Source organism: Mercenaria mercenaria, chromosome 16 (genome assembly GCF_021730395.1).
Source record: "Mercenaria mercenaria strain notata chromosome 16, MADL_Memer_1, whole genome shotgun sequence".
Taxonomy (NCBI): domain Eukaryota; kingdom Metazoa; phylum Mollusca; class Bivalvia; order Venerida; family Veneridae; genus Mercenaria; species Mercenaria mercenaria.
Window position 1 is genome coordinate 30,399,807 of NC_069376.1, and position 19,629 is coordinate 30,419,435.

At 33.0% G+C, this 19,629-nt stretch overlaps 1 protein-coding gene across 1 annotated transcript; it reads right to left on the reverse strand.

Moving 5' to 3' along the window:
* Positions 1-3,725: 3,725 nt before the first annotated feature.
* LOC123541103 (uncharacterized) lies at positions 3,726-18,096 on the reverse strand. Its single transcript, XM_045326500.2, has 3 exons — positions 16,941-18,096; positions 8,531-8,730; positions 3,726-8,095 (listed from the first exon to the last, which is right to left on the reverse strand). The coding sequence occupies exons 1-3, from the start codon at positions 17,443-17,445 to the stop codon at positions 7,166-7,168; spliced, it is 1,635 nt and encodes a 544-aa protein (XP_045182435.2). The 5' UTR covers positions 17,446-18,096; the 3' UTR covers positions 3,726-7,165.
* Between the last annotated feature and the right edge of the window lie 1,533 nt (positions 18,097-19,629).

The following is a 19,629-nucleotide window of genomic DNA, read 5'->3' on the forward strand; positions in this document are numbered from 1 at the left end:
TATTTATAGAACTGTTTCAGGTTATGCATATTAATAAAAGTAGTCCGACAACATAGAAGCAAAAGGTACAATACGGAATTTTTTGCCTGTTCATATTTACTTCGGAAATATAAACCGATTTCTTTTTACTGCAGATATATATAGGTATATAAGAAAGTACCATTTTCTCATGATCATAGTATCAGTTGATCAAATTGAAATGGTTAATGTTTAACTATGTGAAAATTAAAAATATGAAAGGTATTAACAAAAATGTTCAGGTGGTGCGTGTGTGTGTGTGTGTGTGTGTGTGTGTGTGTTCGGGTTTAACGTCTTTTTCAACAATTTTTCAGTCATATAAACGACGGAGTCTACTTGTAGCAGTGAGCACAATGCCCAGCTGTATAGTGCTGCCCCACTGGAATATCACGCCGTAGACACGTGGCATAATGAAAACAAACGCATACATGAATACTCCGTACAATAATGAGTGTTCTGTTTGTATGACATTGTTTGTTCATATAACCTCAGTTTTTCAGATGAACGTTAGATCATAAGCTGTACTAATACTTTTCTAACGATAAACAAAATTTGATTCAGAAGCAGAACATTGTTAGGCAAAGCAGGCAAAGTACTGGAGATCTTCATTTTTAAAAGGGTACATTTAACATGTTTCAAGGAAAATGCACTATCAAACCGAATTTAAAATGGGACGGAAAACAGCAAACATACAATATAGCTCGGTGAGATCTAAGAACATGTAAAATGATTACAAATGGTGAAATAAATCGAAGAATAAAGAAATTATTTCTGTTTTGCATATAAAATCACAATAACTGTCACTCTCGAACACTTGATCTAACCTTTTCACTCTGGACACGACGTAAGTATGTTAAAGTATTGCATCTGGGGCTCTTTCGATAAAAGTTATTTCGATCTGACGCTGAAAAAAAGTCTTCTTTGTTTAATCCTTATAGAAACTGAAAAACGGCTGGTCATATGTGCAAATATATTCCCAATAAAATTAAGAGAGTTCACTAGCCTCATAATAATTAATTAAAACACTATCATTAATTTAGTTCTACATGTTTGATAAACCCGAAGTAATGGTGTAACGTCATTCATCCGAAAAAACTTAAGATAAAGCCTGGATACGGCGTACGGCAACGGAAGTCATTTTATCAATTAATTGCAACAGGTGTGTACATTGATTACAAGGGCAAAGCCATTATCTTTTCTAAGTTTATATATTATATTAAAACTTCACACTTTAAATGAATCCAAAATATGTCTTTACATTAGCTCAAAATTCGCTGATCTCTTTAAACGAGGGCAAATATTTCGAAAACAAGTGCATGAATCTATACATTTCATTTCACCAAATTACCAGACTTTTGTTTATTTACGACTGTGCCAAGTTTCATTTAAATCTACAGTAGAAAAAAGTATTTTCGAAATTTTTATGAAATGTGATTTTCTTATAGACGGCCATTATAAAAAAAAAACTTCTTTTTAGATCATAGTTTTTCAAATCAGTCTAGCTAAAAATTGAGCACTCAACCCTATTTTCTATTTACCGAATTTACTAAGTAAAGTTGAGAAGTTTAGAGAAATCAGGTTTTAATCAAATTTAACATTGCTGAAAAAGACTTGATCCTAACGTATCTCAACTTTTATCATACTCTGTAATAATAATTGTCATTAGTGTGTTTGCGTGGGGAATTAGAATTCAGAATTGATATATTTAATCGATCATGTAAATTCTTACTTACATTATTCACCCTGTAAGCGTTGGGAATTATATGTTTCTATGCTCTCACAAAAAATGTTTTGGCGAAAAGCCACGAAATATTTATTTATATTTTCGAATAAAGCAATATTCATGTATGTTTCATGAATGTCATGACAGTAGACCGGTTTTGAAAGATCTAAACATACTAGAAAAAAGTACCAAATGTTGTACAACGATAGCTTAGGACAACATAAGGAACTTTTCTGTAAAGACCAATGTCATATCTGTTTGAAATTCTATATTAAGAACCGCCCTTAAAAGTAGCTTTATAGTAAAATTTAGATTTCATGATACATGTTAATGTATAAACTGATTCATGCTTAGTCTTAGTGATTTACATAAAGTTTGGTCATGCTTGTAATCGGTATGTCTGTGCATCCGTCCGTACGAACGTCACAAATGACGTTTTTTTTTTTTAATAAAACAATAAATGTGTTCCTTTTTTCATGAACACAACTAGATACCTCTAAACATTGTCATCAAGCCAAATTTTTTAGTACGATACATTTTTGAGTTTATCCTGCTCACATAATACATATATGAAGCCCAAACCTTTTTTTTGTGGAATATATATTACCTTTATGAACATCCGAAAAAGTATCAATACTATATTTCTGTATATTTTTGTTGTCGTCTTCTTATAGAGCATATGAACTGTGAACTTTTGAAATAGTTCTAAGTTCAACTTTTAGCTTAAATGAAGAACCTGGAAGCATATCAGATTGATATCTTTCAATGAATGGCTTTTTGATAAGTATACTGACGTGTCTCAAACAATGCCGGCATACATTTATGTATGAGTCACTTACTAATTAAAGAAGTAAATCACAATATTTTGAACGCACCTCAATCGCGCAGCAAGCGATAACCACTGTTAGCAAATTTCACGTGTCTCCACCGAAATGCGTACTAGTTCTACCTTACATGATAGAAAATGGTAAAATTCTGGCCGCTAGATGTTTTTATATCTTTAGGAAATAGTTTGTGTTTTTCTCAGTTTCAGATACTTTCGACATCTGTAAAGAGCAATTTTTCTTTATTAATATATCTATATGTTGACATTTTATGCACAGTTTCAGTGGTTTCATTAATTGTGAAGCAAAAACAGTAACATCAGAGTGAAGTTTTAAGTAAATAGCTGTCTGCACTTGTTTTATTTTGACATGTATGCATTGTTTCTTCAGACAAAAATACCATTTTGATGTTCTTAATAAACTTTGAATATTGTAAAAAGAAGCACGGTACCTATCATTTCTATTTTTTATCTTAACTTGTGATACATCAATCTATAAATCTACGAAGTTATACAAAAGTCTGTCCGCTAGAAATAATTGTTAAAAAACATCTTTATTGCTTTGGTCGTACTTGGTGGCATTTTCAAAACGCCGTCAAGCACTATTTTAATCGTTTAAATAATTGTTTGCAGTACTTATGGTATAGCGTTTTGCTAGAAACGGAAAAGCAATAGATCCTCTTTGAGGACCTGAGCCGCTCACATGGCCTATAGCAATACAGCTCGTCTGAAAAATAAATGTTTGTGTTCTATACAAGATATTAAAAACCTGTATCAAATATAATTAAAAAGGAAACATTGACCACAACCATCCTTTACGTTTGTTCACCGTGTCTAAGGTATATATCAATATAATATTGTATCATGTCTGTTTAATATGTCAATTGCCCTTTATTAAAATCCAATAAGGCTTTAAATCTTACGTTAAGACCCAATGAAGCAACTCTCCACATACAGAGTATGCACAATTACATGGTTGGAGAAGCGCTTTTTTTCAATACTGCACATGAATTTATACGATTAAAACCATGACGGGATGTAATAAAAAAGACTGGATGCAGTAATACTGTCTACTATTGTGCGTTTTATTCGACCTGATGGGCGGAGTTAATCTGTGACTTATGCAAATAATGATAATCTCAAAACAACGAACAAAATAGGTAGAGCAATATAACTGTTTAATTCCGTAATATTTTGGTAACCAACGACTAAAATTCAACGCTACATTGGTTACAGTGTGCGGTAAATGACCACTGAATTAGAAATCAAGTTGCTAATATACTACATTGTACATATTCTGCACAATAACGCCGTGGACCGTTGCGAAACCCCGCCCGCTAGAACGAATAAAGCGCACAGTATGCGAATCAAGTATTTAAACCTTTGAAAATATGTTAAAACAAATTATCGAAAATAAGATTTAACAAGAAATTAATATATTTTATGTTCATAACAACAATTGTGGCCGCCACATTATAAACAAAGTCATTATGGCCCTTTAAGCAGTTAAAACAAACATATGCACATTTTTGCTTTAATAACAGTATATTTCAAAAACAGTCCCTTTATTTCATAGCTGCACATGGCATTTAATATTTATAGATTAAATTAAACAAAATACTCAGAATTAGCAATAACATCTGTTCTGAAGAATATGATTTTGTGACGGATGGACAGACGGACGAAACAAAAAGAACAATATGCTTCCAAAAATATTTGGTCAGACATATCCGTTTCCTCTTAACCAATACGGAATTCAGGTCAAGCTGCACATTACGGAATTCGTGTATACAGTTGTATGCACAAGTGAGTGTAATGTTGTTTTTTTTTTTTGTTGTTGTTGTTCTTTTTTTGTTTTTAAAGAAGGCATTTTTGAAGTTAGGACGGAGAGATGTATAGACGTACTGATTTGAATATTGCATCAATTTATGCAAATGCATCCTTGACCCTAGGAGTAGGTATAAATCAGTTTATCAATAAATATTAATCAGGAATAATAAAATCTGAAATATAATAAAATGGCATTTTTATATAGCAGCCATTTGGAATGTTCCAAACACAGACTTCTAAAGATCTGTGATCCCGGGGCTAGAGGGCGTGGACGGTAGCATGCATTTCCACTACCGTCCATGAACAGGCTCAATCAAACCGAGCCTGCAACATTTTCGTTTTTGTCGTGTTGAGCGACCTGTGAAGTTTCTACTTTTTCTACTTTAAAGCCAAAAGTCTTGTGTTGGTCCAGACTACCACTGTGCAAAATTAGGTATTTTCATCCGGCCTGTCTACATTTTTCACATTTTATTAAGTAATGGGACTAAGCTAACATGGATGGCACTGAAAAAGTATATAAACTGGATTACGCGCTAATATCATTTATTAAATTTAAATAAAATTGACATAAATTAATTTCAAACAAAGAAAAAGGAGTTTACATTTATTTATAGCTGTTTAATTATTATTCACCAGTTTCATACTTCAGTTTATTATTGTACTCAATAAAACAATTAACCTTGTTTAAATCAAAACAATTAGCATTGTTTAAATCAAAACAATATGTTCCAAAGTGCAAATCTTTTTTCAGGTCACAAGACACATTTATATATAATTATGTTTAGTGCTTAGTTTTTGTAAGTGACAAAAGTTTATGAAAGTGAAGCATGTTTAAATGACCCTAGTACATGTATACCATCTGTTTTTTATTCACGTTGCTTGACACTCAGTCTGACAGATTCATAGTTGCTACGTCTAAGGCGGACTTAATGTGTGCAAACAAATATAAAAGGTTTCGTGCATATGTTCATAAATGATATAATTTTATAAAGTACATGTATAAACATTCTAATAATCTGCTTACAAGTATATAAACTTTTAACTCAACAACACATGTTCAGACGCAAATGTATAATTTCATATAAATCCAAGGTGCAAAATGCCGTCTTGTGCTAATGTTGTATGAATAACGCTGCGCCAAAATAAAAAAAAAAAAGAATACTTTCAAGATTTGAACTTTACAAACTTGAATTAGGCGAAATTTTCTGAATCATAACTAACTGTAAGCTTATTGTTAGTCTGGTAACGGTAACTTTAGCAATATCCTCGAAACAGTATGCAATCAATAGAATGCGATAGTCCAAGAATACAAGAGCGTCATTTGCATATTTTATGTAGGTGACCCTTATCATTTTAACTTAATAATAATAATAAACTGTACGTTTCAATCTTCTCCATTTTTTCTTAACAATACGTAACAATGTGCGTTCTTAAAGACAATACATTTTCGGCTTTGTATTCTTAAATACTGCTGTGTAACATGTGATTTTTATATGATGTTTGACTTCGGTCATTACATAACTTATACTGGATTTATATTCAGTATTTTTTAGTTTACCGTCACATTGGTACTATTCAGAAAATGGTTTTCGATTGATAGCTGATGAAAGCTTAGAACAAAAGATTCGAAACTGTGTGATTAAATTTTGATGTTAGAAATATACCGTTCTGTTGGACAGTATTACAAATTAACTAACAAGTTTTATGAGCAAATGTTTCTTGTTCAGTTTGGTGTCAGCAGGCAATACCTTAAAGTAACAATAGGTCTTAGTTTAAAAACGAATTTAATTTACGTATTTTTGAATACATTTAAGCAACTCATAGGACAACAACAATGATTGTCTATAGTGAGGTGAGTAAATTGAAGCCAGCCTGATAAATACAGTCTGATTGATACGGCGCTTCACATGATCCTAGCTAAATGATTCGGTGTAATGATAAATACACGAAATGTCTTATTGTTAGTCTGATCAAGATCAACGCAATGAGACTTTAATATGTAAGAGCTTCCTGCACTGGGTTTGATATTAGAGTTACCAATTGCAGGTGGATGAGTCTAAAACTTAGTGATTGCTAAGAGAATTATATTTTCGGAAGATTTTTTGTAATGAATTACCAATTATATTTAGCTATAGAAATATAATGCAGAATCGGCTACCATAATCACACAATGGTAAACTCAGTCAAACTAATTAGTACTTCCGGCTACTAAACCATAAGAATCTACATGTGCAAATTTGTAACTCTGGTAACAACTACATCATTTTCTGAAATATAATTTAGTTGTAAGTATTATCATACATTGTAAACCGCTGTTAAGCTTGATTTCTTTAAAATCAACTTTAAAGAATAACAGAAGTACACTTTGGATGGAAAATATGGCGGACATAACATTTTCTCAGATTTCGGGTAATGTCACGGAATCTACAACATGTTTTTATTGTTGATATTATTGACACTTAAAAAGCAACATTAAAATAAATAATTTTAAGATATGATTTAGGCCAAAATATCAATAATGATGCTCAAAGTATTAGTTGAATGTTTTGAAAAATGCCATGTGTTGATCAAAGGTTTACTTACTTTTTATTTCAAAAATAATGATCATTTGTTGATATATAATCTAAACATTATTTCCTTTCCTTACTTGAATATGCATTAAATTGTCGTTAAAAAATATGAACAATTTTGTTCAATATATTTTCAAAAACAATCTCATGTCAAAAACAATCGATATAGTCTTTACCAAAAATTAGATATGAATGACACAGTTAGCAAAGTTTAAATTGTTTTCCAGTATCATTTTGTAACTGTTGTAATCCTTTTGATAACGGAATTGTTAGATACGTTCTTCTTGCAGATGGAGAATCCTCTAAGTCTGGCGTCCCCATTACCATGCTTACGGCATGTACCTCTTTCCTATGTGGATCCTCGACGCACACGATTGCGCCACTGTCGCCTTTTTCTGCAAAACGTCCTTGGCGGTTTCCATCGAAACATACCTGGTCTTCTACTTGAATTAAGATAGTTGAGAGTCCATTATCAATAAACGGCATTGTAATTTCACCTTTACCAGGATTTGATTTTGCTCCGTAAATATATACAGACTGTTCGCTTCTACATACTGCATCCTCTTGATTTTCAATGTATTCGTATAACATTCCTTTCAAAAGAACTTGCCGTGTGTCTTTGAACATTGTTCCTTCTTCACTTATAGGTTCGTTCATTAATGCAGCGGAAATATCAAGACCATTTGGTTGATGTTTGTTTGTGCTTTCTAGCATATGACCGATAATTTTATTGTTACCTTTACCAACATAATATACATCGCTGCAATGTTCAGAAACGTGTTTAGAAAGAAGACCGCATTGTCCTTCTCCATCATTCATACTTACAAAACAACCGAGCGTGCCGCCTTTGACAGTCCCGGGTTCACGTACTCTTCGTGGTCTAAGCGAGTATGGTGTATTTGAAATAACTTTTATTTCCTCTCCAACGTGCATAAATTCCGTGATATTTTCAGCACATGGAGCTATTTCGAAACGGTAAATACCATACCTTTTCAGAACAGAACAAATTTGCTTCCTTCTCATTTCCTCATCTGCCAGACATTTGGGTTTAACGGCATATATGTAAAATGTTCGGTAACGATAACCCATTCTTTTAATTGTGGGACTGATTTTGAAAACTTCATTACGTATCTGAAAATATATATTTCGATCAGTAATTCTAAACCTAAGTTAAAAATAATTTTCAACGATCGATCTGACACTTTCTTTCTGCATTTAAATATATCAAAGACTTTTAATAAATATTGTGCTAAAATCTAAATTTAGGAACATCACATAGCCAGAGACTTTGTCTGACATTATATGAAACCCTGATCGAGTGAAGCAGTACTAATTTTCTTAAATTACAGTTGATAACGAACAGCTCATTAAATGCAGAACTTTACACCGTTGCATAACCATTAGGCACTTTCTCTATGGTAGTCATTCCACTTAAAGTATTTCAATATCAGTTGTTTATTTTCCTTTGTTTAAGCTAAAAGCACCTTTATTATTTAAACATGATTTTTAACGTTTGTTCGGACATAAATAAAATGACATACAACGTCTTACTAACTAACTGTTTACCTCTTTGCTAACTTGGTTACTGTGCTTAGGAACAGCAGGCCTTTCTGTTTCGGGAACATTACTCATTCCGTAAAGGGCAAGAATTGCTTCTAGAAGGCGCTCTGGGTTTTCTTTCTCCTGTATTTGATATTTTCTAGATGATTTGTATTCTACGTCTGACGAAACAGTTTTGTCCAAGAGCTCCTTTTTTCTCCTTTTGCCTACCGAAAAAAAAACAATAACAACGATTCAGCCAATAATGCAATCTAATGAAAATCAAAAGCCATTAGTACGGTATGTATGTCCTGGAAATATATATCATGAATAGTTTGTATATTTAAGAGAGACAATACGAGTTTGATGATTTATGCTAAAATCAGCGTCCCATATGTGGTTATTAATCCTTATTTGTCTAAACGTGGTTTCAACTAAGTTGCGCGTTAGATTGTAGTAATTATCTGATATCAAAACGTGTTTCCTCAACATGATGATGAATTTTTGAACTAACTTTTGATCAGATATTGTATTGCTACTCAACGCTATGAAATTAATCTAAATTTTTGCTGTATTTTTGCATTATTCATGATTTGAGGAGAAAGTGCTATTTCATTACTTTTTGCAATTTGTTCTTTTCTCTTGAGAATCAGTATCTCAGATTTTTACATTACAACCAATCATTTTAATTGATGCTATTTGACGCTTACGTGTTGTTTTAGTATTTAAGTTAACTAAAAGAAAACTGCCGTGTAGGGAGAAACTACCAGCTGTGGCATTTAGGAACAAAGTAGTGCACAGCCTTGGGACGTTTAGTGGCAAAATACCACTGGGGAGCCTTGATTAATTGCGTGCAACCTGTCACTAATTTTTAAGCATGTAACTTCACTAAAGCACGCGGAGGCAGTTGCTTGCATGAACATTTTCTTAGTTAAATTTCCCTTAGTACAAAGATAAATTTTAAGAAATTGAGTAATCTCAGATTCCCTGTAAAGTTAAAAGCGCTAATGACACAATGTTTGTCCTACATTCTGTCTGCCTAGATTGTCAAATCTGAATGAGTTAGATATAGGACAACCTGCACCATCTGAAATCTAAATCTAAAATTTGAAAACTCCTCCTTTTATATTTTTTCAGTAAAGAAATTGATTTAAAATATTATGTTTATTGATAAACAGAACAACGGCTTAACATACTACATTCATACACATGACCGTCTTCATCTCATGAAAATGAGCATGTTTGTAAGAATACATGGTATTCATATCGACATTAACAAATTTAAGGAATTGTCTTGGCAATTATGGCTTTCGTTATTGATGGTATGGATGGTGTAACAGCAACGCCTCCTTCCCCTTTAAATCTCTCACGGGAACATTTTCTAGGAAATATATCCACGGTTGCAGATTTTCTAGGAAATATGGTACGCCATGGTTAAGTTTTCATAGAAAATTCCTGCCGTGCTCAACCTGAAAATGCCCCGCAAATACATTGTAATTTATAAATGTTTTGTTTCAAATGTGAATTTTTTGAAGGGTTGTAGGGGAAAACATTGACATATAATTTTGGTAAACACGAATTGATATACTAGTGATAAAATGAAGACTGGAGAAATAAGCCTCCTTCACTATCTTTCGATCATGTCAAACAAATTATACTTAAGATAGAGAAGCTCATATGCGTTTGAATATGTTCAAATGTATGTGAGCTTCTGTCTTCAATTTTAAATAAGCTTGCGTATTGTATCAGAACCAAGAACAATAGTCGAACAAGTGGGCCATATCTATGAAATGTATCCTAGGAATTTTAACTCTAAACAGTTAGGTTCCTACGAGTTAGCAAATTTAGCCGAATGAAGTACCTCTATCAATGTTTAATTGAATATAGTTTAATTTACGTTGCAATTTCTAAATCTCCATTACACACTTATCTTCACATGCTATCTGCCTTCAAGGCTTATTTCGAATTTGGATAAATGTTATTTATGTCGAAAAATGACAATGCGTCTGGGTATATGTGTGTATGCCCAGCTACGAGCCTGAATATTGATATTTGTTGTGAAAAGATTCTAGTCATCATATTTCACAAAGCAGAAATCTAAGTCATCTTGAAACGTTTATCTTATATAAACCTTACCATAATTTGCATTCTACTTTTTGTAGAGTTTAACGTCACACAGACATAATTATTGGTAATATAGCAACTTCCGAGTTTCAGGTGATGAAAGCAGACCCCAAGTGCCCCTCCATGCATTATTTCGTCACTGGCGGGTACCTGGTAGAACCACCGACAGTCAGTAAGATGGCTTCCTCAAATGAAGAATCCAACGCCACGAGCGAAGCTTGACCTCACATCGGTGAAGGACTAGTGATTCAAAGTCAGTGACCCTAAACATATTGCCATTGATTCCCCTAAAAATGTTTACTGCATCAAGTTGACAACGAATGATACATGTAATTTATATAACTCTTATTATACCCCGGCTTATAAATCCTAAAATATGGCCGAACCTTGCACATTTTAGTAGAGACTTAAGATAATACATTTCTTAAAGAACAATACCAGAAGATAAATCTGGATATGGAACACTCGAATCAGTCAACCAGGAAAGCCTAGGCAAACTGTTTTATGACGTCATCATTAGGACTATTGAATTCGTAAAAATATTTTGATTATGTTCAGCAACGTATAAAATTGTATCGCCCTTTTCGAAATTCCTAATAATCTGGTGACAAAACAACTAGGCTATGTAGAGCTTCTCAAAGTGTTACATTATTTTAAGAAATATCAAAGAAAGATTACTTTTGGAATACTTTGTATGAACAGGGATAAATTATCTAAAACGACATAATTATCACATTTCGTAAACTTTACATCCTGTTTTCAAACAAAGAAATTTTTTTTTATAAAATAGTGTTATAAAAAAGAGGAAGCATGTGGTCATAATTAGATCATATCGCTTTAGAATTCTTCCGACTATAAATGCCTTTTCGGGTCTTTTTAATCTTGTCCACACATACGGGAGAGATGCTTCATGTTTAGCTCATTCTAAATGTATATTTCTTTCTTGTGGATACGAACTAAACCTCGTATTTATGTAATAATCAATTCATACGTAGATCTTAATTCGAATTAAACACCTTTCTATACTTTTGCAGCGATATATTACTTGATATAACATAATGAAGAACAATGTAGAGTAGTTAATTTCATGACTATTTCGCACCAGAGCTAGGCTAAGAGATGGCTTATAAAATACTAAGAAAAGCAGACCCTTTCTAATTGTTAAAAAGCAGGGAACGTATATAAAACTGAAAGAAGAAATATTCCCTTAAAGAATATTTATAGAGATATGTCAGAGGGATTTTATTTGTACCGCGATGTTGCATACAGCTGTAAATTGTATGACAACATGCACTTACCAAATCTTCTAGCGTAATACTAAGATTTTTTCAAACACATTTCAAATTACTACACGCACATATGTTTACTCATTTAGAAAAGTGTATTGTTAGTAAAATGTCAACATTACAGCTAAATGGAACATGCAATATAAAATACTTTTAGTCACATCAATGCCTCAACCCATTTAGAAGCGGCTCAATAGAAAAACTTAATACATTTATTTAAGTATCTAGCTCATATTTTATTGTTTATTGTAGTCATTTAAAACATTTGTTTTAAACTCCATTTTTAATCCCCCGCCACGAGTGGTTGGGGTTATAGGAATGGTCTCCGTCCGTCCTTCCGTCCGTCTGTCCGTAACACTTTTGTGTCTGCTCCATATCTCCTAAAACCCCTTGAAGGATTTTCATGAAACTTGGGTCAAATAGTCACCTCATCAAGACGATGTGCAGAACTCATAAGTCAGTCTTGTCGGCTCAAGGTCAAGGTCACAACTCAAGGTCAAATGTTTAGACGTCCATTTCGTGTCCGCTCTATATCTCCTAAACCCCTTGAAGGAATTTTATAAAACCTTGGTCAAATGATTACCTCATCAAGACGATGTGCAGAACTTATGAGTCAGCCATGCCAACTCAAGGTCAAGGTCACAACTTAGGGTTAAATATTTGAGCCTTCCATTTTGTGTCCACTCTGTATCTCCTCAACCCCTTGAAGGATTTTCATCAAACTTGGGTCAAATGATCGCCTCATCAAGAACTCATGAGTCAGCCATGTCAACTCAAGGTCAAAGGTTTGAGCTCTGTGTCTCCTAAACGCCTTGAAGGATTTTCATGAAACTGGGGTCAAATTATCACCTCATCAAGACAATGATTGAGAATGCATGAGTCAGCCTAACAGTTCAAGGTCAAGGCTACAGCTCAAGGTCAAATGTTTACCCTTTCACTATCTATAACAGTGGCAGGGGATTTAGCTGTCTTTCAGATTACCTTGTTAAAAGTGGCATGTGAGATAATGTTTTGACATAAACTAATGCAAGTTGATCCCGATAAGGTAAAATATCCAGAAAGAAGGTTTGTTGTATGTGTGCTCGGGTGTGTGTGGGGGTGGGGGGGGGGTGGGGGGGAGGGGGAGGGGGCGTATGTTTGAAACGATTTCCTTACTAAATTTCATTTTTGGGGTGTTTTTACCTGTCAAAGATATATTATTTTACTATATAAATTAATAAGAAAAAAATGTATGTTTGCTTAATGTTTTCTTATGGTGTGGCGACTTTAACATATTTATATCAAACTGCATTTCACCAGTGAGATGATATACTGTCACACAGTGCTAGTATTTCGTATGACTGTAGACAAAATATTTATAAATGCACTTTTACATATGTTTCTAAGTCAACAAATTACATTACAATTTGGACTGGCTACCTCATTAGTATATGTTAAAATTGCTTCTGCATTATAAACGATAAACCTATGTACCATTACTATGACTTTACGTAAAGGCGGAACAATTGCGGTATAGTAAATATGTATGTTACCGGATGTGACCAATGGGAAAAATGCATTTTGACACCACATTAATACATTTGCTGTAGGGTTCCCGAGAAGTACAACTCCCAAATATATAAAATTAGACTGAATATTTCAAGTAGTAGTTATGAGATACGTATCACCATCGTGGTTTAAAATTTATATTTTGGTATGTAATAAATGATTTTAATTTAAAGCGTGTGTGAAGACTACCAACCTTTATAAACTAAACACGTCCATATGTTTCATACCCAGATGTGAACCATTAAACCACAGTCTATTTCTTAATGAAAGGGAATATAAGATGAACATAAGCACTTTTTACACAACTTAGTACACTAAAACGATTGCAATTGATGAAATGAAATGAAATAAATAGTTCTACCGAAGTTAATTGGCTTTCCAAAACGGGGCTACAAATATCAGAACGTTATTATTTTATGATTACACTGGACATTAGTCATAACACACTTTCATGATGATGTATGCTAGTATAAATATATGCCGTAAGTTGAAAAACAGTTAAAGTAATGCAAAACAGAATCAGTGTAAACAATGTTAAACAAATAAAACAATTAGACAAATAAAAGATGTACTTATATGATATAAATAGCAAATTAGCAGTTTCCATTTTGGTATGTACTACATTGATGCGTTCGAAATACACACCCCTTAACATTTAAAACTCGAATATAGTTAGCTGATTTTTATTTTATTAAATAAACTATGGCCATAACCTTTAGGATGATAGGTCAATAATAAATCTGTAAGACCTTTTCATGCTTTGTGTGATTAAATCATGTTCTGATGTCAATTTTCCTTCAAAAATATTCATATGTCAGATAAAAATACAGTTTGATTAATGTAATCAATAAATCGCGACTTAGTACTGTTCATTTGACTATATCTTTTATTATGTAAATTTGCAAAAAAACATACAGAATGATACATACATCATGTCGTTACAAAGAGTAAAACAGCTTTGTTAGATTTATAGAAACATTTCACCTAAAATATCATTCCCATGCCTTTATATAAATCACGTTGTTAAAAGTATCGCATTTTAATTAGATATAATAAATTCATTTTGGTTCAATTCCTGCGCATCTGAGCTCTGAGCCGTGAAATCCCAGGTGAAAAACCACTCGACAGCTTTCTTTATTTTTATTCTTACATGGTCATTGAAATTTTATGATAAAATATTGCTGGGCTTCAATTATCCAAGTAGTAATAAACCGGTCCGCGCGTCAAACGTTGTTTATCGCAGATGCTAACACAACCGAATTCATTTTCCTAGCTGATAATTGTGTATTTTTATATATTATTACATTTTCCTGACGTCACAATTATTAAGTCAGTAATACGCAGGAAAAAAAATCAAGAAATCAACACAAAATAGAAAATAGGCGGATACTAGCATTTGATGGATGTCATCAAGGATGTACTTTAAAGGCCTTCGTAACGTGTTAGAATCGAAATAATACATCTATTTTAGTGATTTGCTCTTCATTGTTTGTCGTTCTGATGCGTATTAATAATATATCACTCGAGCTACGCCCCCGTGATATTAATCCTTATTTCTTAAATATATAGAGATTGACTACCTTCTTCTTTGTTTAACTTGCAACCAAATCAAGCTATGTCAGAATGTGCAATTTATTTAATGGTAAATCGCCATGAATGGTTCCACTTAATTATTCTTTTTGAGACCACGAACCGTTTAATCTAAATACATAAGTGCCTGGATACTTGTAACTATATAGTAACCAATATTATAACACATTACTCACGGTAATGCGACAAATACGCACACTATATTTCCATTACCGATTACCTCCCTTTTAATTGCGTTAACTGATTTTTTTTCTCAGGAAAATGATATGTTCGATCGCGGATTTATATGTCACAAAAGTGTAATAAGTGTTGTTTTAAGGGTTTTGCATTGAAAAATAAATATTATTTTACAAACATTTTACGGTAATTTTGATAAAATGCAAGGACCGATAGCTGTTTATAAACCACAATGAATATTTTTGTCTTTTTCTGAAATATATTATTTATTTACATTATTTCAATGTTGCATTCCTATAAAGATAAATCATATAACAATTTTGTCAGGATTCATTAAAAAATGTAACTACTAAAAGCATTTTTATAAAAATAACGGAAGTCGTTGCGCATGTATAAACTTGAGAGTAAACCTGCTTTTAATACTACAAATAGAAAGATATTAACACAAAACACTTAAATCCCAAAAATCTTAAAGTTTTATTAAAAATTTAGCGGAATATGATGATTTAAAAAGAAATTTGCTGAAAATACCCGCTATATGAGTTGTCTGCCCCTGACAAAAGAAGGTGCGAAAAGTCAGTGTTCCATATCCAGATTTCTGTTTGACATAACCTTTAATCATTTTATGTTCATGGCTTGTCCCTACTAAAAAGTGCAAGATCGAATGACTTATAAGCCGGGCTATTAATAATATGTAATATGAAACTTTAACATCACAAGGTGAATAACTGCGCGTCTTTTTCTGAATGCTGGAGTTTAATAACTACTGTCATTGAGCATCAGTTGTATTTTCATTTGCAAACAACGGTGATTCATACTTAAGTCCGAATTATTATTACAATTAATGAGTACAAAACTCAAGTTTAGATTTTCAGATATGAAATTAAAATGTTTAAAAGAATTGATAAAACTGGAGACGTATCGTATTATATCTTATTACATGGAGAGTAGAACACAAATATTCTTCTTAACGGTTATAAACTGATATTTCGGCAATGTAGGCTTGACTACCGAAGTTAGTATGGTAGCTGTATCAATTTAATGTAATAATTGTTATGTACTCAATATCATTATATTATATGATTATTTATGCCAGTATTCTGTACGAAACACTGTTGAGTAATGATACAATATACCCCGTCATGTTTCTATCAGACAAGTTATATATCTTAGATAGCAAATTCAAAGATATATGAAGAACTTCTCTATTTAGTTTCAAACAACATTCCACAAGTATCCTCACTTTCATTTTTGTGAACAAATTAAATCGAACAAGCTGCACTGTACCGCTATCAAGTCGTAAACACATTCGCATGCCAAATTACGACTTTGCCATTTTTCACCAAATTGAATTACAGGCATGTTTTACCGGTCGATGCTTAAAAAGTACAGTACACCCGAAGTCACGCAATTTTAATGTGGTTGGTGATGTTACTTTCATATACATTAACTTTGAGCATTCTGATAGGAGATACTTAAATACGCAATAAACGCACGAAATTTAGTTATGAAAAATTTCCATGGGTATATTCCGAGTACGGGCCTGTACATCCGAGCCATTATCCATAAAAAGTTAAGATGTTTATTAAACAAACGGTAGTTTTATGCTTTGTTTTACTAAGGTTATCTTCAAACAAACGATAGTTGAATGTGGATTTTTTTTTGTTCATTAATATGCTATTTATTATTTACGTGGTATATACGTATCTTACCTTTTGTTGTTATTGCTCTGTCTGCTTCATCTGATCCTTCACAAATATGCCCTTTATTGTCTTTTTTGGCACAGGGATTTGTCTTGGAAACGGTTTGTTTCAAGCCACTTGGTATACACTCAGATTCTAGATGTGATCGGCTCCTGGTGTATATTGTTGTTGACGTATGCAAGGAGACATTTACTTTGTTTGCTTTACACATTTTCATATAGGCTTTACTTTTTGCTGTTCTTTCAACTAGCGACAGGTCAAAATTGTCGGGTACTGCAGAACCAAGGAGACTAGGAGACGCACGCTCTAGTGGTAATCCGGCTTTCTTCTCTATTGACATATGCTCATGACCGCGTTCATATTCAACCTGCTGATTTAAAAGCATTCCTGCACATTTCGAATCATAGCTGTTATCCACTTTTCTGTACTTGTTCATAATCTGCGATATATCAGAAAGTTCAGTTTGCTGAACGGTAGTCGACGATTCTATCGAAGCGTCCTTTACTTTCAGCATATCGTAGCATTTTTCACATATTCGTTTCAATGGTGCTAGCGAAATACGTTCTAACAAATTATCAATTTCATTTGAAATGTTTTCTTTCTTTGCAACAGTTATTTCTGTTTTAACATCCAGCTTAAATTCCTCCTCTAGTTTTGTCTTAGTATGATCATTCTCTGCTACCACAACAATATGGACTTTGGTTTGCTCAAATGCGTTGAGTTTCTTTTTGCTGTCTAAAACCAGCAATGAAATAGTACTGTCATTTGCCGTTCGACTGTTTATAAAAGAATTAATATTTCTTGATTGTATTTTTGTCCCGGTTCAAGCTTAAGATTTATGACTGTTTCAGCAATAATAGTATTGATTTCTATTGGAAATTGAGTTTCATGTCTTTCTTTGCATAAATACACTTTTACGTAATTACATTCCTGCAAATGTTCCCTTTTCGGCTTGGAAAACAAACAATTATATCTAGACTGGAGCTCAATGGACTTTGCATGGGCATTATCAAATCGCGGAAAAATATATTTTGGAAGCATAAAACACACAAAATCCATTTCATAAGTGATATATAAAAAAGTCAAACGTTTTTATTAAATACGTTTATGTTCATCCGTAAAACATCTTTACTTCCTGTTCGTGTTAATGAAATAACCGCAATTCAACGTAAGCATGTTGACTTTATATCTTGCTCATCCAATATGTGTAACAAAGCGGAAATATTTGTCATTTTCTGTGGTAATGATATCAAACGGGTATTTTCGTGTTCGAAAAAAGTAAAATAAAAGTGCTTTAATCTTATTTCAGGCGTAAATATGAGATAAGCACTACAAAATTGGTATTTCGATGAAATTTAATGTACCGTATGAAAATCTTTTTTTTTCTGATATTCCAGTTCCAAAATTATTCGGTGTTAAACTACTGATAATAGAAACGGCATGCTAAGTGAGCATATTCCAGTCTTTCAGTAACTGATCATCGGAATGTTTAAAGCAAGGAATAAGAATATCATTTTTTGCAGCTAAAACATACACTGTATGTACGTATAGCCCCGCCAAAAGGAAAACAACAAATAGCAATATAGAGGGACATAAATGTGTGGCAATATAATTTGCTTAAATATTTCAGAGAATTCGGAAAGAATTCAATAGATCAAGATTAGTGCAATAAGTATCTGTTTTTTCAGGCATAAACAGCGAATTTCAACTTCATGTTAGGTGTGCTGCGGCTGTGGTAATATCAATATCTGGACAGTGTTAATATATTAATTTTGATCCATTCGGCTCACAGGTTCATTTAGTATTAGATCACTGGGCCCAGGTGTTTGAAACTTTATCGGGCTGTTAAACTATTTGCCTTTTTTGATTTCGATTCAAACTACTTTATATATATATTTGTGGGTTTAACGTCGCACTGACACAATTATAGGTCATATGGCGATTTTCTAGCTTTGATGGTTGAGGAAGATCCCAGGTCCACCTCCGTGCATTATTTCATCACGAGCGGGCACGTGGGTAGTACCACCGACCTTCTGTAAGACAGCTGGATGTCTTCCTCAGATGAAGAATTCAACGCCCCGAGCGAGGCAAGTAATGGGCAAGTGATTTGAAATCAGCGACCTTAACCACTCGGCCACGGAGCCCCCACTCAAAATACTAGTCTTGGTGGGAAACACTTGTATGATATTTTAATTTTACTGTAAAGACGTATTAGTATTCCTCAGCCTTAACTCGTATATTTGTTTTTTCTAAGATTTCTAAAATGTCAAAATATAAGTCTCGAAGTTAACCGACCGTTAGCTTAATCGCATGTTAAAGTTTCGAACAACTGGGTCAGGAGTCATTTTAAGCCGGTGCTTGAGGCGTGAGGTGTGTTGCAGTTTTAATTACCTTTCATGAACGGACTCAAGCAAACAGAGTGTGCTATTCTTTATCGTATTTGCGTTCTATGTCCCTAATCTTTGTTTTTTGATAAATTACAATAAATGTGTGACATAAAGGACACAACATCTTACTTGATCGTGTTTTGAGAGAAGTGATGTCGATATCCATGAGTGAACAAACTTAATAAAGAAATGAAGAGACCTTGCTATTTTTTTCTATTTCACAGAAATGAATTGAAATTATTTATTCTTTTCCATGAAAAGATGTAATGAAATCTGTTTGGTACAGTTAGCGGTCTTTATAGAAAGAGGAC

Bases quoted from the DNA above. Each gene is read 5' to 3' on its own strand.
- LOC123541103 (XM_045326500.2), bottom strand. From the start codon at position 17,445: ATGCTGAAAGTAAAGGACGCTTCGATAGAATCGTCGACTACCGTTCAG. The intron at 8,731-16,940 runs GTAAGATACGTA...TTTTTTCGGTAG, and splicing joins CAGAGCAATAACAACAAAAG to GCAAAAGGAGAAAAAAGGAG. The intron at 8,096-8,530 runs GTAAACAGTTAG...ATATATTTTCAG, and splicing joins GTAACCAAGTTAGCAAAGAG to ATACGTAATGAAGTTTTCAA.